Genomic DNA, 26669 nt, shown 5'->3' with positions numbered 1-26669 from the left:
TTCTCAAATAAATAAATAAAATCTTAAAAGTAAAACAAAACACTGATCTGAAACCATAAAGGGCAGAGATGCACCTTGAGCTCTTTCTCACGGTGGCCGGCGTGCCCCGCGGATCCGCCCGCGCCAGGAACAGAAGCCCAGACAAGGCTGTCGCGAGCCCGGAGCTGCTGGAACACAGGCCGGCGTGGGGGAGGGCACTTCCCTCCCTGTTGCTTCCGACTTGCAAGTCCTGGTGGGGGCGGGGAGGGCCGGGGAGGGGCGGCTTTGAGCTGTACCCCCCCCCCCACCGTGGGGAGAACAGAGGAATTTCCAGGTCATTCACTCACTTCCTTTCTTCGCAGGAGCAGCCGCTGGGAACTCGGCGGGCTTCCAGGGTCTTCCCTAACGGAGGACAGGAGGGAAAGGGGTAAACGAAGGTCACAGATGCTCCCAGAAGCTCATTCTCGTCCATTAGCTCCCGCCTCGTCCTTTCCCATCTCGTCTCCGGGCTCCCGAGGAGGAGAGAAAGGAGCTGCGGGAATCAGGGGTGACTCTGCAAGTGGGGCTTGTCCTCTGGCGGAGGCCACGGCGCAGAGGGAGGCCCGGGGCTGGGCAAAGGCTGTGCCAGTGCGCGGGCCTTCCCCACACCGGGCCAGCGACTCCTACCTGGGCAGGACAGTCCCATCCGGTCTCCCTCCTTTACGAAGGGCTCGCCCAGGCTCCAGGACGCAGAGCCAGGGGCAGGGAGGCGGCACGTCCGCTCGGGCCTCCAGGGTTGGGCTGAGCCTGAGAATTCCGTGCACAAAAGACAGGTCAGCGGGGGATGCACAGAGGTACTGCGTGTTCATGGAGCCGTCGTGGGAAATGGAGGCCGCCCAGAGCGGCTGGGCCCAAGTGTTCACACACCGGATTGGACGAAGGGTTCTAACTGTGGAAAAGTACCGAAGAGCATGGGAAGCTGAAGGGAGGTAAGGGCTGCTTGCAAACCCTCGTTAGCACTGATTGTCTTGGTGCCTTCTCCCTGTCTCTGGTGGTAAGACGGTTTCATTCCCCCCCCACCCCGCCCCCTCCTACAGAGGGCAGCTCTCACATGCAACTTTTAGGAAGAGAAAGGGAGGTCAGAGGGTCCTCTGTGGTTTCAAGTGTCTTTTTTCCTCCCTGCCTCCCTCCCTTCCTTCTTCTCTCTCTCTTTCTTTGTCCCTCCCTCCCTCTTTCCCTCCCTCTCCTTCCCTCTTAAATCTCTGCATCCAACATGCAGTTCGAACTCACAACCCTGAGATCAAGAGTTGCGTGCTTTACCAACTGAGAATGAGCCGGCCAGGTGACCCTCGAGTGCCTCTAACTGGAAATAATCTTATGTCAAACTGGCGTTTGGGGCATATTCTGCTGCTCTCACTACCCAGCTAGTTACTCACAAGAGCAGCACTAGAAGTTGGTCCTCTTCACTCCGGTCTGTGGTTGTTTGACCACATCTCAGTCACTGTCTTGTGTCTGGGACGCACAACTCACCCTCCCTGATGTCTCTCACGGGGTCTGCGATGCGCCGGGCCTGTTCTCGAAGCCTCCAGATTTACCTGAGCACATAAGAGTGACTGTTCTGCTTTGTGGGGGAGGATATGGAGGTGCAGAGAGCGTCCGTAGTTTAATAAATGGCACTTTCACGTGGTTCAGCCTGAAAACGTGCTCGGCAACACAGCAAATTAGTCACGAGTCTGAATTCAAAATCTAGCCATTTGTGACCACATGGATGGACCTAGAAAGTATTACGCTAAGTAAGTCAGAGAGAGAAAGACAAATACCGTAGGATCTCTCTTATATGTACAATCGTAAAAAAAAAAAAAAAACCCAATAATGAACTTGTATGTACAGAGAGCAGACTGGTGGGCTGTGGGGGTGGGCAAAATGGTGAAGCTGGTCCAAAGATAGAGATTTCCAGTTGTAAAATAAATGTCACGGGGATTTAATGCACAGCATGGTGACTATAGTTCATAATACTTGTTTTCATATTTGAAAGTCGCTAAGAGTGTAAGTTAAAAGCTCTCACCATAAGAAAAAAACTCACTGCCGCAATGTTAACAAGACTGCTTACTGTGGCAATCATCTTGTGTTCTATACGGGCTGAGCCGGCCAGGTGTCCTTTTTTTGCAATACATGCAAATACCAAATCATTATGTTCTACACCCGAAACTAATATAATGTATGTCAATTATACCTCAACTTAAAAAGGGAGGAGAATTCAAACTCAGGTCTTGACCTTGAGCCCGGGGCTGGTTTTCCACGACTCCACCAGGCTGGACCTTTTTGCAGTACTTCCTTTCATTAAACTGATTTTCATAGATTATGTTTATTTTTATTTTTCATTATGTTTTGGGAATGAATGAAACAGATGCATTTTTTGTTTTTTTTGTTTGTTTTTACCAAGAACATCCCTTTTAGTCTCGCTCCATGTTCTCCCCTCAGACTCAGTTATTTCCCTCAATTCTGACCTCCCAGAGCCCAGAGGGAAGGGCATGAACTTGAGAGGTGTTTCAAACCTGAAGTCAGCCAAATCCCTGTCTCTGTTGCTGCTGGTGGCTATTAGCGCTCGATGGACCTTGGCCAGAGTCCGGCTTTATCCTCTCCCTTTGCGGATGAGAAAACTAGATCCAGAAAGACTGGTTTTCTCAAGGCCACACAGCCGGCCAGGAGTGCATTGAGGTGGCTTTGCCGTACCCGGCTAGCTCGTAGGGCGCAGGGGACAAGCTCTGTTGGAACCACTTCCCCTTGGCTCCCTGCACCGGGATGCGTGGTGGGTGCTTCTGAAATAAGTCTTGCAAGACATGGAGATTAAGGACAGGACATCCCCTTACTTTAAACTGATCCTCTTAAAAAAAAAGGTCCCAACCTCTCTAGGGCCATTTTGGATAGTCTTAGGAGACACGTCCTAGGGTTACTTTCTTCCCTTAGATGCTGCTGAGACCTGTGGGGAATGCTAACATGGAAGCTTCTAGAGTGAGCTAGCTTCCATCCACTCCTTGAACAAATCATCCCAGTCCTCATTCATGGGCACTGCTGCAGCTAAATACATGGCTCTGAGTTCAGAGGAGTGAGGTTCAGGACTTACTTGTCTAGACGGGGGAATATCCTCCTTTTGTGAGAAGACTTCAAATAGTTTTTCCAAATGTAGCCTTTCCTATTAGATGGTGCATTTAAGGGTCAAAGAGCCACGGAAATATTCCCAATCATTTTAGGTCATGTTGATCCAAACTCAACTCGGAATACAGTTACACCCCACCACTACTCAGTACAAAGCAGCCGGTACCTGCCAGTCAGACCCAGAGGGGGCCCCGGCTGGAGCCCCACTCAGCTGCAGGCGGGCCAAGGAGCCTGTATCTGAGGGCAGGGACACAGGTGTTTTGGGGCAAAAGAAGGGCAGAGAGTGGGGCAGCACTAGGGAAATTTGGGTGGCAGGACTGGAGGGACAGCTGAGCCCATCCCCTGTGCCTCTGGTCACTCTTGGTGGGGCCGCTGGGGCTCGGGGAGGGAAGGTGTCTTTCCTGCTCTCTCGGATGACAGGCAGGAGTTGAGGTGCCCATTCGTCAGCTGGAAGCAGCACAAATGACCATTCTGGTGAGTGAGAAGTGGGGACGACACCACTGGGGTTCTGCATTCCAAATGTAAAACTAGCCGACCTTCCCTCCAGCCCAGGGCTGATGGGGCACCAGAGGCCTTGTCTTGTTAGTCCAGCGCTTGAATCAAATGGAAATCATATGGTCATCGTGGCACAGCAAGGGCCCCGGGGAGGACGTCCTCTAAACAACATTTAAGCACCTGGGCAAGAAACCAGCGAATTCAGAATCATTTATTGTGCGTTGCTCGTAGTTCGTACATTATTAATGGCAAGACAACAGTGTCCGACAGCTGCTGGGTGAAGAACTTCATTCTGACGATCTCCTACTGGCACCCCTTCTTTTCTCCAAAGTTTTAAGTCCCTACATCTTTCCTGAAAAGATTTATCCTCAAGGAGATCCAACATCCTTCTTTTGCGCTGACAACCGACACAAGGAGACGCTGTCCCGTTAATTCAACATGCTCCTTACCAGGCGACTTAACACACGGAAGATTTTTTTAATCCAAAAGCTACATGATGATCGCTTTATGCTTTGCTGCAAAATCAATGAGGGTCGCATGCAGGGGAAACATTAGCAGACGCTGAGTTCTGGGTAACTGTTGTTATTAAGGTCTGATGCTTGGTGTGGAAAACGGAGATGCTTATTTAGCAGGAGAAGCGGAAGCACTTGCCTCAGCGGCTGGGACCAATTAGAGTATGAATCTGGTGTCTAACACTGAAATGAGACCTTGATTTGAACTTAATTCTATAACAGAACCAAACAGCCAAACGGGCACCGAAGCGTAGGACGGGCTGGGCGTGATTGGGACCCGACGCAGGCTGGGCACCAGGCAGATCTCTTCTGGAGCGAAGACAGTGGAGCATTAATAAGCTCAAACAGGGAAAAAGAGAGAGTGAGAGCCCTTTCCCGTGCTGTCATCTTAAAAGTGTTCCGCTCTCTTAAGCAGCAGCACCACACGTACACACACGCAGTAATTACAAAACAGAGACATTCCTTAGACACTCGGACCCACTCTTCTGTCTTCCGCGCTGCCTCTCTGCTCCTTCGGATGATGGCTTTAAGAACAGCACTGGGTTCCCTGCTAGAAAAGAAAACTAACGCTCTCCTGAATCCCCCCGAGACAGTGTTAAGCTCTTTCATCCTGTCAAGCACGAGACCATGTGTGTTTGAGGTACTGTAGCTACGGCGACTAAATCACGTCTTACACTCTAATGTTAAATCATAGTTACGGTGACATCAAAATTTTTTTCATTGACAGTTGACATTATTTTGAGACAAAGAGAAAGTTCCCAAACCCCATAGATTCTGCTCCCTCCCTACCCTCTACCCCCACCCACATCCAACAGAACTACAGTAACAGGAGCCATGAACTCAGGTGTCGATGGCAGACATAGCGGAGGGCGGCCCCACGTTCACGAGCTCCCATCTCCAGTTCTGGCTTTCCGGGCCTCGATCATCGGCTTGGTTGCCCGTTTGCGGTCAGTGGCCAGCCCCAGCCAGCACATGAGGTCAATGAACCAGGTGGTTGGGTTGAAATTTAAGCCGAATTCACTGGCAGAGTAGTCAAAGGGAAAGGTGTGGTGGTAATTGTGGAAGCCTTCACCTGCAAGACAAAGTGGGATTGGAATAACCCATCTCCACCTCTCTGCACAGACTGAGTCCCCCACCATCCGCTGAGCTCTGTGGCAGCAGACTTTGTGTCTGCCCTTAGAGAGCTCGACGAAGTACAAGCAGAAAAATAACGAGACAGTCAGCACAGAGCCACGAGGTTCATTTCCCCGTATGAACCATAGGTTTGTTATCACGGTTTCGGGGCCGGACTTCAGAAACTAAATGCTAAATGGCTGTAACAGATCTTCATTTAAAAAAAAAAAAAGATTTTATTTATTTATTTGACAGACAGAGATCACGAGTAGGCAGAGAGGCAGGCAGAGAGAGAGGAGGAAGCAGGCTTCCCACTGAGCAGAGAGCCCGATGCGGGGCTCGATCCCAGGACCCTGAGATCATGACCTGAGCCGAAGGCAGAGGCTTAACCCACTGAGCCACCCAGGCGCCCCTACATTTCCTCGTTTTGATGTTTGTTCATGAAAGGAGAATGGCCTCCATGGGCTGGAGGGACCAGATGGGGGCTCGCTGGGGATCCGGGAGACAGGGAGGTGCGTGGCTGGGACAGGGCAGCAAATCGCAGAGTGGACCGTTACCGTCCCAGATCCGCTAAGGTTTCCCACCCCTCCTGCTGAATAGCTTTTCCTCCCTTACTGTTTTTAATCAAAGTATTTTGAGGAGGGATCTCGGGGCTTCTTTCATTTGACTCTCATACAGCTTTACTGAGATAGGATTCACCTCTTTGAAATACGATTTACTGGCTTTTAGGGTTTTCCGAGTTGTGCACCCATCGCCACAAGGAATTTTATAACATTTTCATTACGTAAAGGGAAGCGCCACACTCCTGAGCTCTGGTGCCCCAACCGTCCCCCAAGCCTCCAGCCCTTGCTTTCTCTCTCTACCGTGGCTAATTTTACGTGTCCCCCCGACTGGCCAAGGCTTGCCCAGATCAAACATTTCTAGGAGGCGCGTCTGCGCCCGTGGCTCTGGAGGAGATGAGCGTCTGCAATCAGAACACGGAATCGGCGGACTCCGTGAAGCAGATCCCCCTCCCCAGCGGGGGCGTCGTGGTCGACTGCCGTTGAGAGCCTGAACAGAACACATGGTGGAGCCAGAGGAATTTGCCCTTTTTTTCTGACTCAGTGACTGAATTGGAACATTTATCTCATCTTCCCCTGCCCTCAGATTGGGATTTACATGATCTGTTCCCCTGGCTCTCGGGCCTTAGGACTCGGATTTAATGATCCCACTGGCTTTCCTGGGTCTCCAGCTTGCAGAGAGCAGACCGTGGGATTTCTCGGCTCCCGTAATCCTGTGAGCTCCTCATAATAAACGTCTCTCCCTTCCCCGACCTTTCCCCTCCCTCCTCTCTATACATCTACACCCACGTGTGTATATGGATACACACACACATACAGAAACAGCAGGATACCTATCTATATCCTACACACATGTATATACCTATCTGTGTAGATATCCTACTGTTTCTGTAACTACAGAATCTAATAAATATCTAATAAATCTATGGGGATTTATTAGGAGGAACATGTAACACTGTATTACACACAGAAACTGTGTAGTGTATGTATATAATAGTACACATGTGTATATATCGGTATACATATATGTGTAGTGTGTACTGTGGACACATATATATGTGTCCTAATATGTATATATTTATAACGATTCTGTTTCTCTAGAGAACCTAATACAACCCCCATAGATCTGTCTATTCTGAAGATTCCATATAAATGAAGTCCACCATGTGTGATTTGGGGACTGGCTTCTTCCACTTAGCATAAGTTTTCGAGGTTGTAGCAGGTGTCGATACTTCATTTCTTCTTATTGCCAAACAGTTTTCCATCGTATGGACGCACCCTTTGCATTTACCGCATTCATCGGTGACGGACGCCTGGATGATTTCCACTTTTTGGCTATTACGAGTCATGTTGCTATGAATACTCACGTGCGAGTTTCTGTGCGGACGTAGATTCTTACTTCTCTTCTGCACAAATCTGGGACTGGAGTTGCTGGATCATATGGTAACTATTTTTAACCATTTGAGGAATTGCTAGATTCTTCCTTTACTTTTTTTTTTTCCTTCTTCTTCTTTTTTTAAAGATCTATTTATTTATTTGAGAGAGAGTGCATACATGGGCGGGGAGGGAGAGCGAGTCTTACTTAAGCTTCTGAGCCCAGAGCCGGACACCAGGCTGGATCTCATGACCCCGAGATCATGACCGGAGCCAAAACCAAGGGTCAGACGTCCAACCGACTGCACCACCCAGGTGCCCCCCCTTACTTCTTAGTAGGTCCTCGCCATCCCCCAGCTCTGCTGACCACAGCTGAAGGGCTCTGCTCTGCTATCTGTGGTTTACCGTTTTCTTTTTAATTCAGTCTTCTTGACCCTGCCCCTGCCTTTATCAACATGTGTCGTGTTTTTCCTTTCCCTGAGTATATGTGGAGGAGTTTCCCCCACTATCTTCAGAAGCAGACACCACACTGAGAGCCCGGCTGGATCCCCATCTACCGCACAGTCCAATGCGACAGGAGCCTTCCCAGGACCTGAATGAAGAAAACCGACCAGGAGCCCACTGTTGACCTTGGTGCACAGAAAGCCAACAGCCGGCTCCTGAGGGCCTGCGCCATGCCCATGTCCTTGGGCTTTCCGGCCCCCCATCCCTACACAAGATGGAACCCCGTCTTGTCCCCTTCATCTTCTGAAAAGACTGTAGTCGGGGCGACACGGCCAGTGCTGACTCCGAGCCGACAGGAGAGAGCACGTGTGTGGCTCCCTCGGTTAAGTGTCCAGCTCTTGATCTGGGTCAGATCATGATCTCGGGGTCATGGGATTGACCCTGTCAGGCTCTGCGCTCACAGGGAGTCTGCTCCTCCCCCAGCTCACTCTTTCTCTCTCCTTCTCTCAAAATAAACAGGAAAGAAAAGGAAGATGGAGGGAGAGGAGGAAGTGGCATCAGAAACTCCTTCCAAGACACTTTTCTCTCGGCTTAGCCAGCGCCCCCATGGCTGAACTGGTGCTTATTTAACCACCGGCATCGCTCCCGTCAACACAAGATCCTGGGGTCTTCGTAAGTGCGTGAGCCTACCGACGCGGTGGCAGAAGCTCCTTGCTACTGAGACCGTTGCTGCTTTACAGTAGGATCTTCCCCTCCGGGTTCCACCTCCACGCTCAAGGCCCAGCTTTCTGAGGAGCCCGAGCTGCCTCCACAAAGATACAGCCGGTGTTTCTTTATTACTTACCGTGCGCCAGCCGCGGTGGCGAGGGCTTTAACGGGTGTGCAGACCTATAATCCCCCTCTCTGAGCTAGCTGCCACAGTTTCCCCATTTTAAAAATACAGAAGGGACCGGTAACTTGCTTTACACTGTAAAGCTAGGAATAAAAATAACATCACTGAGGCTTATTTCGTGCTAAGCCCTGCTGCAAAGCCTACGCGGTAACTCATGGAACCCTCCCACGACCCCAGCCGCAGGTAAATGCCACTGCCGTCTTCGCTTGCCAGAGGAAGACACGAGGTGTGGCGGAGTCCGACAGCTTCCCCGGAGAGAAAGTGGGGGAGCCAAGGCCCGACCAAACGCATCAGAATCCGGAGGCCTCGCTCCTAACCATCTTGTGGCACCGTGAGATGCTGCACTTTTGTTTCTTCCCTTCTCTCTGACTGCAGGCCTTTTTCTTATGGTCACTCAGACAACTGGACAGTGGAGGCTACAGTGGTCGAAAGTCACCTGAGATGGCTCCTTCAGGAACATTTCCTCGGTAAAAATAAGTAGCTGCTGGGCGCCTGGGGGGCTCCGTGGGTTACGCCGCTGCCTTCGGCTCAGGTCATGATCTCAGGGTCCTGGGATCGAGCCCCACATCGGGCTCTCTGCTCAGCAGCGAGCCTGCTTTCCTCTCTCTCTCTCTCTCTCTGCCTGCCTCTCTGCCTGCTTGTGATCTCTCTCTGCCAAATAAATAAATAAAATCTTTTAAAAAAAAAAGTAGCTGCTAATTACTGATCACTTCCTGTATGGCAGACATTGTCCTAAGCCGTGCACACTAGTAGCTTACTTACTCTTCGTAACACCCTGTGAAGTAGACATCACGATTCCCATTTCAAAGCTGAGAAGACTCTAAATCAGAGAGATTAGGTGACTTGTCCAAGAGCCAAGATTCTACCACCAAAGCCCAAGTTCAGCCCACCGACTCCAATCCACTGCCTCTCTTTATGGATTCCAGAAAACCACTGGACAGCCAAGAAAATCTGAGCTGCCGTACTTCCCGTTGGCTCTCACTCCCCTGACTCACCAATGGTACCCAGAGTGACGAGCAGGTTCTGCCGGGGGCTTATGTGCTTGTCGTAGGGCCGGTTCCCGTACATGTGGGCAGCGCTGTTGACCAGCCAGGTGACGTTGAGGGAGATGGTGTAGCGCAGGATGGAAGCCAAGAAGTAGGAGTTCCACAGACTCTCCCCCCAGAAGCACCAGGGCACCATCGTGGGGATCAGGAAGCACATGAGCGCCACGGTGATCTTATAGTACCTGCAAGGCAGAACGGCGTGCTGGCACCGGGCCCGGCGGATGGTGGCAGGGACGGGCCGAGCAAGCCACCGGCAAGGTCAGGAAGTGCGCCAGCTGCCTCCTTCCACGCTTTCTGTATGGAAACACCCCACTGTGTGTCACCCTGTACAGGGGTTGCAAACCCATATCCCTGCGAGGGCGAGGCAGGAAACCCAAAGTGGAGGTGGGCAGAGTGCTCTGGGGAGCGGCAGGGCGGCTCACCCCTTCGATGGCCCCCGCTCCTTCCTTCACCTGTCAATCAGCTCGATGATCAGCTTGTCTCCAGTCATTTCAAGAAACACCTATTTCTTGAGTAATTTGCTTACATGTGATTCCATACTGTCTTAGCACGGCACAAAGGTAAACAATCCAATCCCTTCTCAAAAAACGTTCTGTCTTCCCTGGAGAGTACCTTCCCAGCCAGCATTAAAAAAAGTAATAAGGCTAGGTACAAGCAGGGCCACATAAAAAGTCATCTTCACAAAGAAACCGTCAGCAGTTTGATTGTCAGACCTGGTACCCAGCAAGTTATATACTAAGTAAGCACTTACTGGACGCCAGGCCACCGGTGCTGGTGATGCAAAGACAGATTCCACAGGGTCCCCGCCCAGGCCTCAGTTGGGCGGAACCAGCGTCTCCCACCTTCTGGCCGTGTGGAACCAGCGCTGTGCAGGCACAGGAAAGGGGCTGTGCTGGGAGTTCGTAGCTCTTTCCTCCCCGGCCCCACACAGCCTAACCCGGCTTCCAGAAGGCCTGTTAAGATGCGTATGCATAAAATGGCACAGTGTGAGGGAACGACATTCAGGAGGTGGAAGCCTTGAACTTGAGTCTCGATCTGATTCTGGGCGTTGAACCCGCCGTTTTGTTTCTTTTGCTCCCCTCCTGCGTGCAGTTAGCTGGTTCCCCAAGAGCAGAGCCTGAGGCAAGGACATGTGTGGGGGGAGTCTATTCTGGGAAGAGACAGGGAAGGAGGGAAACCAAACCAGGGGGCTCATGTGTTGGACACCTGAACTTGGACCTCAGTGGGACAGATCACACTTTGGAGTTACTCTCTCAAGGAATGAAAGAAAAGGCTGTTTTCCCACTGGCTCTAACTGTGTCCTGGCCAAGGGATGTCACATGGGATATCAGCTCCCTCACACCTCCAGTTTGCTCGGGTCAGCACGGCTGAGTGCATTTCTGGAAGCATCTCAGGTGGAGGTGGCAAAGACACCAGGCAGGAAGTAGGAAATAAGGCGTCCGGCCGAGCAAGGTGCCGTTGGGTTACACTGGGGTCAGCAGGTGGCTGCGGCAAGAGCTGGTGTGAAAAGATGGGCAGAGTAGGAGGTGGGGCACGCGGGGGTCTTCCGGAGGTGGTGATTATAATACCTACAGCGGGTCTTGTGAGGACCCAGTAAGTAATATACACTATGTGCAAATCATATGTCATGGCTATTCTGAGAACTTCCCATGTACTGGCTCATTTAATCCTAATAAAAACTCTAGGGGGAAGTGACCATTAATATCACCATTTTACAGAGCAAAGGAAAGGTTACATATTTGGGCCGAGGTTACAAGACTGAGATGTAGTAGGGCCAAGATTCAGATCCAGGCAGAATCACTGTGGAGACCACCGTCCCCTTCAATGCGGCTATCTCGGTATCCCAGCGACTTGAACACGGGTGTCGAAGGGTTCACCTGGTGCCCAGCAAACAACAAACAACACTACGCACAGCTAGCAATCTGCAAAACACACTTACATACAGGATTTGCACATGAGATCATTTAAGTTGAAAGAGGGTCCTTGGGAGGTCAGAAGAGTGGGCTGTGCTCCGGGGGAAAGACGAGACAATGCAGGGACCCGAGCTCTTACGCTGGGCTCCCTACAGTCACATGCAGAAGACTCCGGGAGACGACTTTTATAAGGGAAAAAAAGATTTTATTTATTTATTTGAGAGTGAGTGAGCATGGGGCAGAGTGGGCAGAGGAGAAGCAGGCTCCCCGCTGAGCAGGGAGCCTGATGTGGACCTGATCCCAGGACCCTGAGATCAGGACCTGGGCCAAAGGGAGAGGCTTAACCCACTGAGCCCTCCAGGCCCCGAGACCGCTCCTGAGGGCTACTCGTGAGGGAGAGGAAGGCAGGCTGAGCGGAGGCAGAAGCTCACCTCCAATAAGTTCCAGCAGGGACCTCTGGGGCTGGATGACCCTTCAGAGTCGTCCCAAACTGAAAGCTCTCCCTACATCACCCAGCCTTTGGCCTCGGGGCACACCCTGTGAGGGGTGAACCCCGGGACAGGGCGGTTCCACGTGGGCAAAGACGCTCCCAGAGAGGAGCACCCGCCGAGGGGGACCCGGGAGAGGCGCGCGGGCCCTGCCAAGGCCGTGGGGCTCGGTGGTGAGTGTGTGCAGGGAGGGGGTGTTCTGAAGGGAAAGCGGAAGAGGTGGCCAGAGCCACGATCTCTGCTGCTCGTCCACACCGCCGAGGAGGAAAGCCAGCCGGTCTGTGTGTCCACAGAAGGCATTTTGTGACTGAAAAAGGTTCTTTCCTTCCTCCACTCTCTGGGCTACAGTCCAGAGAAAAGAGCCTGTCCCGGGGCGCCTGGGGGGCTCCGTTGCCTAAGCGTCTGCCTTCAGATCAGGTCCTGATCTCGGGGTCTGGGATCGAGCCCTCTCTTCAGGCTCCTTGTCGTGCAGCGAGTCTGCCCCTGCCCCACTCATGGGCTCTCTCAGAATCAATCAATCAACAATAAAATCTTCAAAAACAGGAAGAAGATTAGCCTCTCCTAGTCCTGATCTGAGCCGTTGTCTGCTCGTTTTGCTCCTGAAAATGAGGAGAAAGAATACTCTGCTCTGCTCTGCTCTGCTGGGTACCGGGCGAAGCTGCTCACAGACCTTCTCGCCTCCTCCTCCCTGCAGACTGGGCACAGACAGAGGGGCCCGTGGTTCCCCCAGGAGGAGGCCAGGGCCTCGCTCTGGCCCTCAGCTCTGCCCCAGCCCTCTTCAGCTCACAGGACTCTGCTTCCACGGACGCCCTGCCCCCACCAACTTGAACTTGAATTTCTAGAGAAGCCACCTGCCGGCCTGGGCTCTGGCGGAGGGAGCCGCGGAGCTTCCCGAGTGGGAGGAGGAGGAGGCCTGGGCTTCACGCCCCAGCACAACCCCGTCCAGCTGAATGTCCTCTTCCTCAGAAACAGACCCTCTTTAACAATCCTTGCAGGGCAGCGCTGGTGGGTTTAATGAGAGGGCCGTCCTGTGATGTTCTTCCCTAGGAGGAGTCCCTAGGATTCCTTGTTGTGCGTTCAGTGGAATGAATAGAGGAGAAGGGGATTTTAGGGGCCACAGAGGGTGTGGGTGTGGCAGCCAGTGGCCTGGGTCTTGAGGCTGATCTTTGCATCAAAAATTCCCCACAGCCGTCAGACAGACGGGACGCCGTCCCGTGCCGCCGAGGGGCCTTCCTCCTGTGCCTCTTGGCTTCCAGAAGCTTCATTACAGTCGCTGGCCTTCTTGCGTCAGAACAAGTGTGGGGCTGGCTCCCTGGCTTCCTTGCTCAACGACACTCAACTCTGAACCCCCAGCCCAGGGTCCACCGGCAAGTCGGTGAGGCCTCCAGCTCCTCGTCCTTCCTCACTGGGGGGATTTCCTTTCTTCAGCTGCGGTAGGAGGAGGCTGCTGGGGGGCTCCCGACATCGCCCTGTGCTTTCGCTGAACGGGCTTCGTGCGTTGTAAAGCGTCCCAGACCCATAAACCACCCAACTCCACCACTTCCTGGCCGTGTTTCCTTGAGTAGATGGTTTAATCGTACCGAGCCCCAGGCTTCTGTTCTGTAAAACGTGGTATTAACAAATGCTCTGTGTCCCTACGACGTCCGTGTCGGTCCTGTCCTGGTACTAGGGATAGGAAGTGAGCAAACGAGACAAAATCCCTGCCCCTGGGGAGCGGGGGCATCCTGGTAGGAAGGTGTATAAACACATGTGTTATGTGTGCACCAGACAAAAATGTCCATGTGTGCACACCCTGGTAGGGGAGAAAGCTGGCGAGTAACACACAGAGCACGTCCGTGGTAACTGCAAAGGCAAGAGTAAGCGGAGAAGGAGAACAGAGTCAAAGGCAGGTGCCACCACTTAAAACAAGGTGTCGGGAAGGACTCGGGGACGCTGTGGTTAGCCGTGGGGCAGGTGGGCAGGAGACTCCAGGCAGAGAAACACAAGCACGAGGCTCCGGGCACTTCCGAGCCAAGCAGGAGAGCTGGGGCTGAGGCAGGGGAACGCAGGGGAGAAGGAGGAGAAAGAGAAAAATGGCGGCCGAGTCACAGCTCGTCTGCGGGTCACCACAAGGGCTTCAACCTTCACCCTGAGCGAGACGGAGCCTTGGGCAGATTTGGCTCAAGGGACTGGAGGGACCCGACTTACATCTCAGCAGTGTCACCCCGAGAGTTGTGTGGAGAATGGGCTGGGGGGGCAGAAGCCGGGGAGCAACTGGGACGCGCTACGAAGTCTGGGCTGACAGCACGTTGGCTTAGACCAGGACCGGGCGGCGGGTGTGAGAAACGGTCAAATTCTGAACATTTGGGGGCGCCTGGGTGGCTCAGTGGGTTAAGCCGCTGCCTTCGGCTCGGGTCATGATCTCAGGGTCCTGGGATCGAGTCCCGCATCGGGCTCTCTGCTCAGCGGGGAGCCTGCTTCCTCCTCTCTCTCTGCCTGCCTCTCTGCCTACTTGTGATCTCTCTCTCTTTCTCTCTCTCTCTCTGTCAAATAAATAAATAAATAAATCTTTAAAAAAAATTCTGAACATTTTGAAAATAGAGTGACAGGACTTGTAGGCAGACTGGACTGTGGAGAGAAGGGAGTCAGGGGTGACTAAGGGTGGAGACGGCATCTGCCGCCTCGAGGGAAGGAGCCGGGCACTGGTTTCCAGCAGCTCCCGAGGGGCTCAACCTTAGAGCTGTCAGGTGGGAAATGCCGTTACACTCAAGGGGCCTTGTCAAGTGGTGGCTCGTCGGACAGGTCCGGAGATCAGAGGTGCTCGAGAGAGGTCTGATGGGGACAGAAATTGGGGACCCATCAGCGCATTACTGTGCGATACTCACCTTTTTTCATCGGGTTCCACAGCAGCTCTGTGAGGTGCTCGCTGTAGCCTCACTTTGTTGGACCTTTCTGGAGCTCCAGAGAGGTCATCGGACTTCCTCAAGGCCACACTGGTTGGACCAAGCACGAGCAGGCTTCAAACGCAGCGCAGACAACCTGCTATTTACTCGGCTTACCGAGCGCAGGCCGTGGGGGTGGGTAGGCTTACCCAGAGGTAAACCAGGCTGCAGCGTGAGGCCTAGCTGATGCTCTGGGAGTCGCACGCACCCGGATAAAACCACTGTCATCCGAAGGCTGGAACATTACACTCCAACGGGACTGAAATTCCCATCCTTCTGGCACCGTCTTCTCCCTGTCTCCTGTGTCTGTGTCCTTGGCCTGGCTTACCTGACATTTCCAAGTACTAGTCTAAGTATCACCTCTCTGGGGGGACTGCCTCCGCCCCCAGGGCAGGCCCTGTCCGGTGTTTGGGCTGCGCGCTGTGCTTCTCAGCTCTCAGAGCTGCTGCCTTGGCCGGTGGCCTTGCCACGAGGTCAGGGGTCGCAATCCTGACTCCAGGTTCCGGTCAACGGGGTGAACATTCAGAAATGACTAACGTGGGAAACCCACTGTAGACCGACTCAATCAAAGGGCATTTCTGTTCCAGGCACTGATATATATATATATATATATTTTTTTTAAAGATTTTATTTATTTATTTGACAGACAGAGATCACAAGTAGGCAGAGAGGTAGGCAGAGAGAGAGGAGGAAGCAGGCTCCCTGCTGAGCAGAGAGCCCGATGCGGGGCTCGATCCCAGGACCCTGAGATCATGACCTGAGACACCCAGATGCCCCTAGGCACTGATATTTTTAAGTGAAGCCTCTCCATTGCAGATGTTGACTGTAGTCTCCCTATAATCTGTCCCCATCCTTTCTTTCTTGCTGGAATGCTCTGATTTTGTTCAGATAGCCGACTGTTGTCCCTGCAGCCGTGTCCGTCAGGGAATGTGGACTCTACCCACGATGTGAGTCCTGATTGGTTTGAAGCCATCAGTGATGATCTCATTCACTTTCCCAGTAATCAATTTAAGAATTGGTCAATAGTGGTCAATAAGCTATGGAGGGAAGATGGGTATGATTTTTAAAAAGGTAAATAACAAATGTTGGTAAAGACATAGAGAAATCAGAACCTTCATGCATTGTTGGTAGAAATGTAAAATGTCGCGGCTGCTAACAACCTTCCAGCAGGTTATATATCAAGTTATCATATGACCCAGCAATTCAGCTCTTGGGCACACATTCAGAAGGATGGAAAGCAGGGACGTGACATACACTTGTATGCCAGTGTTCACAACGGCGTTCTGCACAGTAGCCAAAAAGTGGAAACAGCCCAAGTGCCCATTAAGAGACGAAGGGATAAACAAAGTGGTGTGTGTGTGTATAGACAGACAGATGTATATGTAATGTATGTGTGTGTATGTATCTATGTCTGTCTATATATGCAGGTATAATGGAATATTATTCCAGCACAAAAAGGACAAAAGTCTTATATACGCTGTAACATGCACGGAGGGACCTTGGAAACAGGCCTAGCGAAATATACCGGACACAGAGGACAACCATTGTTCGTAATTCCACTTACATAAGGTCCCTAGACAGGCAAATTCACCAAGACAGGAAGCAGGATAGTTGGTCCTCGGAACTGGAGGGAAGCGTGGGAAGCAGAGGGGGAAAGGGAAGCCCCTGTTTAATGGCTATAGAGCGTTTGTTGGGAATGATGGAAAAGGTTTGGGAATGGATCCTGGTGACAGTTACCCGACGCGGTAACACTGTGAATGTACTTAATGCCACAGAACCGCACGCTTACGGTTGAAATGATAAATACTATTTGTGTATCTTTTACCACAATAAAAAAGATCAAGATGAGAGAGCGTTTTCTCAACCACAGAAGTACACACGGGCAGAAGTGGCTTCTCTTTCCACACTGACCCCAGGACCTACTATAGCCATCTGTGACCGTGACAGGCAGAAGACTGAGAAACAAAGCGGACCCCTTAGGCTGATGAAGCAGAACGCTGGCAAGGTCCTTGAACGAGCTCCTGAACTAACTAGCCACAGAGGGGCTCACTGACATCTCACCCTGGGATAAGCCAAGCTACTGAACTAACCAGCCCTAACTAACTAACTAACTAACTAACTGACGTCTCACTCTGGGACAAGGCTGTTGAATCAGGACCATCTGTGGAGTCACTGAGCACAATGTAGGACTCGCCAAGCGCAAGGTAGGACTTGCCATGGACGCTGACGTGCCATCCAGACCTCCTCTCTGTGGACAGTCACTGACAGCACGGCTTCCGCGGCAGGGAGCTGCCCTGCTCTAGGTCACGCCCTCTCTTAACAACCCCATCCAGGGACTAACCTTATGTAAGGAGAGTCGTCCATTGCCTAGGCCTGGTCCCACTGCCTCATCTCTCAATGGCTCTGAAGAGTCACCCCAACTTCAGAACCCACTGTATGGTGGGCTGAGGCCTTTGATGGACCGATGAGAGGACCCTGCTTTTTCCCTTACCCAATCCTGTTTCCGGCCCTTCTTCTGTTAGTGTTGACCCTAAGGCCCTATCCAGTTCACTTCTTATAACATAATATCCACCTCAGAGCCAGCTTCTGGGGTAACCTGTCCTGTGACATGGATATATTGCTGGGCGGATGGAGTCCAGCAGAAAGCCACTTTCCAGAGCCTAGCACAGGCGCGGCCCAGAGCAGGCACTCCTCCTTATCTGTGGAACAATGACGCCAAAGATTCTTTGGTTAATAATTACTGAGAAAGCTTCTCAGGAAAATACAAACCCTAGAGTGACTCAGAAGGACCCAGACCGTGAGAGAGAAAATGCCAAGGTTTCCAAAAAACACAAACCACACAGTACACGTGCCGCCTGCGTTTGGGTTCTTCATGAGGCACTTATCTCTTGGGTTAGTGCCAACACCGGATTGTGAATATGAAACCAACGACATGATTAAAGACATTCATGCCCATCAGGCCCCAAACCCCAGATCCCAACCATTTCGCTGCGAGGCCTCAGAGCTCTGGTTTAAAAGGGTGATTTCTGAGCTTTCGGGTCGCTCTCTGAGCTGCTGAACACGGCAACCCGCTGGCAATATCCAACAGCCACTCTGACAGGTCTGGTCTTGGCTTGGAATGTGAGTGGCTTCCTCTCTGTCTCTCCACGGCTACTCAGACCCCGAGACAGGAGGAAACTCCTAGAACCTTCAAGGGAGAGAAAGACAGCGGTTGGTATGAACCCAAGAGCAACCCAAGGAAGAGCAGTTCCCCTCCACAGATTTGAAACCAGATACGCACAGGTTTGAGCCCAAAGCGCAACCCTGGAGCACTCAAGCTCACCCTACCAGCTGCTTGGGAGCCGCTTTCTACAGCTTCAAAGTCACAGCTGGCAAGGACAGGCCCGCCACAGACTCTGGAAACCTGCCCGTTCCCATCAGCGCCGTGGGAACATGTTTCTCCACACGGAGCTCAACAGAAGAGGCCCCTTTACACAAGCAAGTGCCGCCACTCACCATGACACCCCGACCGGAGTGAGTGCAAGGACAGAACGCGGATGAAGATGGGGGCCGCCGTCTCGCCACTGTGTCAACTCCCCAAAGACTATTTTATTCCAATAAACAGGATCACAATAAAGACAACTGAAACGTTAAAAACAGACTTGAGACGTACAGCCCTGGGTGGCTCGTTGGTGGATCATCTGACTCTGGGTTTCGGTTCAGGTCATGATCTCATGGGTCATTCCCTGCCCCTCCCTCGACTCAAATGCACACACGATCGCTCTCTCTTGCTCTCTCGAATAAATAAATAAATCTTAAAAAAAATAGACTTGAGGCCAAAAATTTGTTCTATGGAGAAGAAAGGATTTAGGATTTCTCCCCCCCCCTTCCTCCCAAATCTGAGTGTGCTAAGCATCTTAAAACTGTTTTCTCTTTCGGTGAAGAAGAAATTGTGGTTCTCTGCCTACAGGTATTTCCTATGGCTTGACCAACCCTAAGCACAGTAGTCCAGAGCCGGTGGTGTGTGAGATTTCCAAGGGGGACCATGAGAGCATGAAGGAAGGGGAAACGATCTTCCCACTGCCAACTTCCAGGGGGGCTGGCCTCAGGAAATGCAAAAAGTAACCACCACCGCAGGTGACAGAAAAATTACAGCCCCACAAATGCATCCTAACGATGAGCGATGAGCTGCCACTGGGGTCTTGATTACATGTTTGGTTTCGTGTTTTCACTTAAAGCCTAGCCAGAAAGTCATTTTCCCTACAACTTTGGCATCTTGTAGGGAACCAGGCAAAACCATCGGGATGCTTACTAAACATTCATTGAGAGGACAGATAATACACCCGGCAGTTCGTAAATGGAATGGACGGCACTCCCCCCCACCCCCCACCCCCGCCCCCCGCCCCCCGCCCCCCCGCTAGGTCCCCTCTGGCATTGCCCACTAGGAGGTGAAAGATGTGATTCCTTTGGATGCGACCCGAAGAGGAAGCACCCTGATGGGGAGCGTCAGAAAATCTTCCAGACTCTTCCAAGTGTTTGAAAAGGGGCTCTGCTGCTGTGCTCTCGATTTTGCCTCTCTGGTGCTGCCGTGGCTTTGAGAGAGAGAGGGCTCACGATGACTGCGTCTGAAGGGTGTCCTGAAAGTCTCGATCATTCCGGATCTGGTCTCGACCCCCCATTAGTCTCAACATCACTTCCCCTGTGCTACTTCGTGATACGCCTTCCCGTAGAAGAAAATCTTTCAGTTGGACTATCTAGATGCATAATCGTCATCTTCCGGGAGCCTCTCCTGCCCAACACGGAGGGCGCAGAGACGGGGAGCGACTGCTCCACGGAAACATCTCCTTTGGAAACTGGCAAGGCAGTTGGGAAAAGACGTATCTTTATTTTCTCTCTGCCTTCAGCTTTATTTGCTTTGGAGGTCTGCACATGGGGGTGGCATCCGTCCACTCGAATTTAATGTGTCTTTGTACAAACAGCTTACATTCATTCGCTAAGCAGCAGTTTGAAAGATAAACACAATCATTTCAGAATTTCAACACAAGGAACATTATTTGTACCTCACCAGCAATGAGGTGCTTAAAGACAAGACCCAGGCACGCTGATTGCTAAGACAGAATAAGGAGGGTCAAAAGGAGATTTTTTGGGGGGGTTTTTTTCAAAGCTTTGATTCTACATAGATGGCAAGTTTTTTGTGGGCAGGATTTTCCTTGATCCAAGTCTCATCACCCATGGCTCCTTGAACACAAAGCACTCGTTAACACAGTAGGTGCCCAGTAAACAACTGAACTGTTGGCCTGTGCCAGAAGGAGTGCAGACCACGATCCATCTGTCTTTGGCAAAAGCAGTGATGTCAGTTCACCCTCCTAATGGTTTGATCCCAAGCGCTTCTCTACTTGTCTCGGCACAAGTCTAAGATGGTTAGTCTGCAGTTCTGCTCTCTCCCGGCTCTTTGTCTCTCTCTGTCCTTCCTCACTCCCACACACCTCCCCCCCTTCCTGCTTCCTTATCAATTGTTCCCCTTAAATAATCAGAGCACAGACTAATTCCTGACTGTGTATAGAAAAGGGTTACTAAATCAACAAATAAAATCACATACAAAGTAATTTTTTATACAAAGTTGCTGGCATTTCCAGTTTCTCTCACCCTTAAAACTCCATTCCATGTTCATCCTTGGTATTTGGGATTAAGCGAGCGCTGTAGGAGAAAACACAACCCCTGCTCTCGCTCTGGGACCTAGGAAATCGCATGCAAACTCCTTTGTGTACTTTCCTTTTGGGGGCTCAAAGGCCACAGCTTTCATCACATTCTCAAAGAGATACTCGATTCCCAAGGCCCCAAACATTTGATGTTGTTGTTGAACTTTTATTTTCTTTGTTTACTTTAGGATTTGGTGTAGGATTTAGGTAAGAAAATTTAATCCAATTCAAGGAAGGGTCAATTTAAAGAATTTAAAGACGTCCTTGGGTCGCTCAGTTGGCTAAGCATCTGACTTCGGCTCAGCATGACCTCAGGGTCCCAGGATCAGCCCCATGTCAGGCCCTGTGTCACCCCATGATGGGTGACAGACCCCCACGTGGGCTCTGCATTTAGCAGGGAATCCGCGTGTCCCTCTCCCTCGGGCCCGCCCCTCCCCCATCTCATGTGCACACGCTCTCTCTCTCTCTCTCTCTCAAACAAATACAAATCTTTAAAAAAAAAAAACTAAAAAAAAGAAAGAATTTAAAGAATAATACTTTTAAAGAGGAGACTGCCGTACTCTTTTGGCAGTAAAATGTTAAAAGGGATTACAGCGATATTAGACAGAAGTGTGTGTGTACGTGTGTGTACTCCCCTGATCAATCTAGCCCACATACATGTGGCCTTTTGGCTGAAAGGACAGTCACCATCAGAGTTCAGCTCCCCACCCCTACCCAAGGGAACGCGTTTAATTCCGAGCTCTAATCAATGATAAGGTCTCATGGGCCACCAGACTCTGCTGAAAAGGAGCGGAGGGAGTCCCTTCAGCGGCCTCCAGGACCAGACTCTGCTGCAGCCGGCGGACTGGGTGGGCTGACTGTTTGGTTGAGAAAGAATAGGCTGGTGGGCACGGGCTTCCCCCTCGCACACATGATGACTCTTGAGCACAGCACAGGCTTCCTAGCGCATTTCCTGCACCCGAGCAGCCCGTCCTTCCAAAGCTCCTCAGGCCTCCAAAACTCAGTTCAAATTAATTTCTTCCAGGAAGCCCACCCTGATAAACCCCCTCAACCACGGCTGCCGCGCTGTCCAACATCCCATCCGTACAACTGTGCTGTAAGCCTCCAGAAGACCGTCAGTCTGGAGAGTTGAGCTGTGGACCAGCAGACGGTATACACGTTCAGTTACACCAACCTAAAGAAAACTGTATGTGAACGTCATTCCCCATTCCTCTACCTTCTTAGTTTTTGGAACAAAACTTGACCATCCTTGATGGTGATGAGGGTCTTCCCTTGGGTTCCCCAGAAGGCAGGGCCGAAGAAAAAGCTTACATGCCACGGCTTTACAAAAGGAGTTCGGGCCAAGGAAGCAGTGTGGAGGCAGGACGCTGGGGCAGCGACAGGAAGGGCCGTGTGTTTCGGAGCCAGACACCGCTCGGTATCTCAGCCTGGGGGCCCGAAAGACCTCACGCCCCACGGAGCCTCAAACACTCCCTCTGGGAGGACGGCGCAGGAAGGACGTGGCTCCCAGAACCCGGTCCCCTGCTCCGCCCCGCCCCCACACAAGCTTCTGGATCCTGAGCGGGGCTGGAGGCCGCAGTGCAGGTGGGCTCAGCCGGCATCGGACACACTCCAGTGAGTTCCTAAGCCAGAGGCCCGTTACAGGCTTCCACTATTTTTATCTCCAATCACCCCAAAGAGTTTGTAATTAAGATAAGGGAGATGAGTTTTCACTGGTAAAAGCAGTGGCTGAAATACTGCATTGGCTAGAAATACCATGTAGGCACTTCTGCGCAGCCCCTATTCCTCAGAGCGACGTCCCCAAAGGCTCTGCTCCCTCCTGCGCCGGACCACAGACTCCCGGGGCCGGATCCCGACGAGGTGGGGACAGAGAGTGCCGCCGCACGTCTTCCCTGCAAGGGCGGACCGACATGTCCCCAAGGGCAGGAGGTGAGGCTTCGTCAAGCGTCCAGTGCTTTGCATGGCTGTTTTTGTTCCCAACTGTTAATGATGGTAGAATTTGGTCTCAGGCAGGATTCTGCTCAGGGAAGAGCCTTTTCCTCCTCCGCCCTCACACTGGGGTTGGCTAAGGTCAGTTCCCAGCAGATGTGGCCAAAGGGCCTGCTGCTGGCTGATCTACGTTACAGGTATGGCCTCTCGCCTCTCACCATATTAAGGGCCAGGGGCACCGGGAGTCCTGGACAGTAAGATCCCTGCGGTGTGCGGAGACGCTGCATGAGCGCGCAGTGCGCTCCCTGAACGCCCGCTCCACACTGGGAGGCTGCGAGCCCTCCGTGAGGGGGAGGGGCTGTGCCGGCGCGCGTGGGCACGTTCAGGGACCGCTGACCTCAGCAAGTGAGGGTGACAGCGTCATACACAGACTTTCACCGCAAAAGCGGGTTCTCAGCTGTGGGTGGTCCAGCATTCTGCACAAACTGGACCGTAAACACACTCCTCAGTCCCAGACGTACCTGTGCAGGTGCCACGGGTCACTAGTCCCGTAAGTAGGAAGATGAAAGGGCCAGTCGCCCCTCAAGGACTCTATGGTCTAATGAGCGGGTCCCGCCCGACCCGCCGCAGCGCCGGGCCCGGGGACAGGGACTGCGGGACGCGGGGTCTCAGACTCCCCGGCCCCGGGGCCTCCCCGCGCTGGGGGCCTCCCCGCGCGCCCGGAGAGCTCTGGTCCCTGCGGGCACATGGTCCGTCCCCGCCGCCGAGACGCGAGCGGCCGCCGCGCCCGTGTTCGGTGTGAAGAACCGAGCCACGGAACCGCGTCTGCAGCGCGCGACGAACCGGATCGGAACCGGCTGCTCATTCAAGTGACCAGACGCCCACACGCGTTCCCACAGCGAGTCTCCGCGAGCAACGAGCCCCGGTGCGCGGGCGCCACGGCCGACGGGGCGGTCCGCGGCAGCGGAGGCAGCGGGACGGAGCGTCGCGTCCGCGGGGGGCGGCGGCGGGTCGCGGCCGGGGGAAGCCGGGCCTCGCAGACGCGCGGTCGGACGCTCGGCGCTCGCTGACCTCCGGGGCCCGGCTGAGCGCGGACTGTCCGGACGCCCGAGCCGTGACCTCAGCTTCCGGGGGCGCGTTCCGAAGAGGAGGAAGAGCCGTCGAGGTGAAGAACCTTCTAGATCTGCTTCCCCGGCAGTCGCTGCGCGTCGGGACCGCCGGGACCGGGGGGGGGGGGGGTCGGACCGGCGTTTCCGACCAGCGTCCGGGGGGCTGACGGGCCGGTCCAGAACCACGGGCTGAGCCGCGCGGGTCCGGCCGGAGGACAGAAGCGAAGGCGGTGGGGGAGGGGCTGCGGGGGGGGGCGGGCCCGGCGGGGGGGGGCGGGACAGAACGGAGCGGCCGGGGACGGGACCGTCGTCGCCTTTCGCAAGGGGCAGCCGCGACCAGGCCCCGAGGCCGCTCGGCTCGCGCGCAGGGGAGCATCGCCGCTCACTCCGGCCCAGACCCGCGGCGGAACCGGGACCCGCGGCGGAACCGGGACCCGCGGCGGAACCAGGACCCGCGGCGGAACCGGGACCCGTGATGGAACCGGGACCCGCGGCAGAACCGGGACCCGCAACAGAACCGGAACCCGCGGCGGAACCGGGACCCGCGGCGGAACCGGGACCCGTGATGGAACCGGGACCCGCGGCGGAACCGGGACCCGTGATGGAACCGGGACCCGCGGCAGAACCGGGACCCGCGGCGGAACCGGGACCCGCGGCGGAACCGGGACCCGCGACAGAACCGGGACCCGCCGCAGACCCGCAGACCCGGGACCCGGCCGGGCCGCAGGACGAGGAGGAACGAGTCGCTCCCCCCGCGCGGGTCCCGGGAAACCACGCGCTCTGCACCGGGGCCGAGTCCGCTCAGATCCCGGCTCTGCCGGTCACAGTGTCGCCGCGAGTGTCGCCGCGAGTGTCGCCTTGTCCGTCTCAGACGCTCAGACCCCGCCTCGGGCGACGCGCCGGGAGGACTCGCGGCACAGAGAGCGGCGGCGACCGAGCCCAGCTCCCGGACCACAAGTCAGGACGCTCCGGGGATGACACAAGTGACCGCAGAAAACGACCTTGTTTTCCTAAGACGAGACACAGGCCCGAGACAAGACGCCCAAGCGGACGAGCATTTTGTATTTTCAAAAGCAAAACGATTCGCACCGAGAACCGACGGGGACCCCCTAGAGTGACCCGTGCCCGTCTGCACCCGGGCAGCAAGCTCCGGCTCCGCTCGGGGACAGCGAGGGGACCGGCGGGACAAGGACCTCAGGTCTCACGGCCGCGTCCTTTCCAGCAACACGACCTGGACCCGGAGTTTCAACGCGAAACTTCAGCGGTTTAGGCCCGAGTCTCCCGCTCCCCTTTCCCGGGACCGGCCAGTGCCTGGGGCAGGTAAGAAGAGCGAGCTCCAAGGACCCGGAGAGAAAGTGTCCTGTTTGCATTTTAGAAGGAGCCGTCCCAGGAACACGGGGTGAGAAGCACTTTCTTCGTTTCTGTTCCTCTTTTTCCCGGGAAGCCCCTGGCCCTGAGGACCCAGAAGTGCCCTCATCACCACCTGGGCTGCCCCGACTCTTCGCATCTCCTTCTAGCGCTGAGCACTGGAGTTAAGTTCCAGATGATGCCAGATGACTGCTTTCTCCACCCCCGAAAACCAGTACCGGCTCTCCCACGGCAAGTGAACATCTTCATTGTCCTAAAAACCCAGGTTCTTTCTTGGACAGGACTTGAAAGCCTGTTCGTTTATCCTGAAACAGATGCAGATGTACGGGGTCTGTCTACATCTCTGGATAGTTAGGACATCTGAGTAATTGTTTTTCTCTATTTTAAAATGAAAGACAAGAGAAGAAAAGGTTTGTAAGAGAGCCGAATGTCAGAAGAGATAGCGCGCTTCAGCTGCGTCGGTGGACGTGTCCTGACAAATCACATTATCTCAGCACGGAGAGTTTTTGTATCTGTGCGACACATTTGTTATTGTTTTATGTGAAAATAGGCAGTGTGAGGAGAAGTAAGTGACTTGGACAGGGAGACAGTTCAAAGCTGATTTCTGACACGGATTTCCTCAGCCCGTGGGCTGACAGTAATTTCTTTGGTCTTTCTCTTCCCGGGAATTCACCCTTTTTAATCTTGTAAGTTCAGTATTTTGGACTAAGAATTTGACTCTTAGAACACCCTTTGCAACAAAGTATGCCCCCCAGGAAGGGGGCTTTCGCCTATGCTCCTGTTCATTCACTCATTCACCCATTTTTTAGTTTTCCGAATCTGTGGAAGCATTTCTCTGAGAAAAGCAAGGAGAGAAGAGGGTGAGTTTTTAATTTCTCAGGCTGACTGGTGCTTCTCTGTTGGAGCTCTCTGTCTTTGGGCAACAGCCTCCTCCATGACATCTTCTCCAGGTGTGGCACCTAGTGGCACTTGGGAAAAGTCTTGGCACCTTGACAGTTCCTGCTGCTCACCTGGGATAACAGAGGGGAGAGGAGGTGTCTGCACACCCACCCCGGGCCCTCTCACTGGGATAAAAACTCGGCGACTCCTGTCAACGTTAACCACACAAATTACAGAATGTCTAGGAAGAACCTGAACACAAAACATCAAAGACGTGTATTTAGAAAACGGCGAGCACTGACTGAAGGCTGTAGAAGAAGTTATAGCAAGGGGATGGACTCTGTCCGGGGAGAAGGAGCGTGTCGGAGAAGGCCAGGAACCGTCACCTCATGGGGACCTCAGGGACCTGGTCCCACCCTCCTCTCCTGTCCTCTGCTGCGCATTCCCTCGGCTGCTTTCCTGTATGGACTGGAGGGCCCTGGTTATTTTTTAAGTATGTGTCTTTTCTTACCTTTTTTTTTTTAAGAGAGAGTGCGAGCAGGGGTGGGGGACAGAGGAAGAGGGACAGAGGGAATCTTTTTTAAAGAAGATTTTTCTAAAAAGATTTTATTTATTGGAGAGCGTGCATGCACGTGGGGCGGAGGGGCAGAGGGAGGAGGAGAAGCAGACTTCCGGCTGATCGAAGAGCCCGACGCGGGGCTGCATCCCAGGCTGAGCCGAAGGCAGACGTTTAACCACCTGAGCCATCCAGAGAGAATCCTAATCCACGGGGCCCCATCCCAGGACCCTGAGATCATGACCTGAGCCGAAATCAAGAGTCAAGATGCTTAACCA

At 53.3% G+C, this 26669-nt stretch overlaps 1 protein-coding gene across 1 annotated transcript in view; it reads right to left on the bottom strand.

Annotated features, from left to right (window-relative positions):
* Window positions 1–3804: 3804 nt before the first annotated feature.
* Window positions 3805–26669, bottom strand: part of SCD5 (stearoyl-CoA desaturase 5) — a 137730-nt gene continuing 114865 nt past the window's right edge. The window contains exons 4-5 of the mRNA XM_044224663.1: window positions 9500–9732; window positions 3805–5193 (exon numbers count right to left, since the gene is read on the bottom strand). Of these exons, the coding sequence (XP_044080598.1) occupies window positions 5003–5193; window positions 9500–9732 (424 nt within the window). The 3' untranslated portion in view covers window positions 3805–5002. The remainder of the gene's footprint in view (window positions 5194–9499; window positions 9733–26669) is intronic.

This window comes from Neovison vison, chromosome 11 (assembly GCF_020171115.1).
Source record: "Neovison vison isolate M4711 chromosome 11, ASM_NN_V1, whole genome shotgun sequence".
Taxonomy (NCBI): Eukaryota; Metazoa; Chordata; class Mammalia; order Carnivora; family Mustelidae; genus Neogale; species Neogale vison.
The sequence above is the reverse complement of the archived record's forward strand: the minus strand, read 5'-3'. Positions and strand labels throughout refer to the sequence as shown.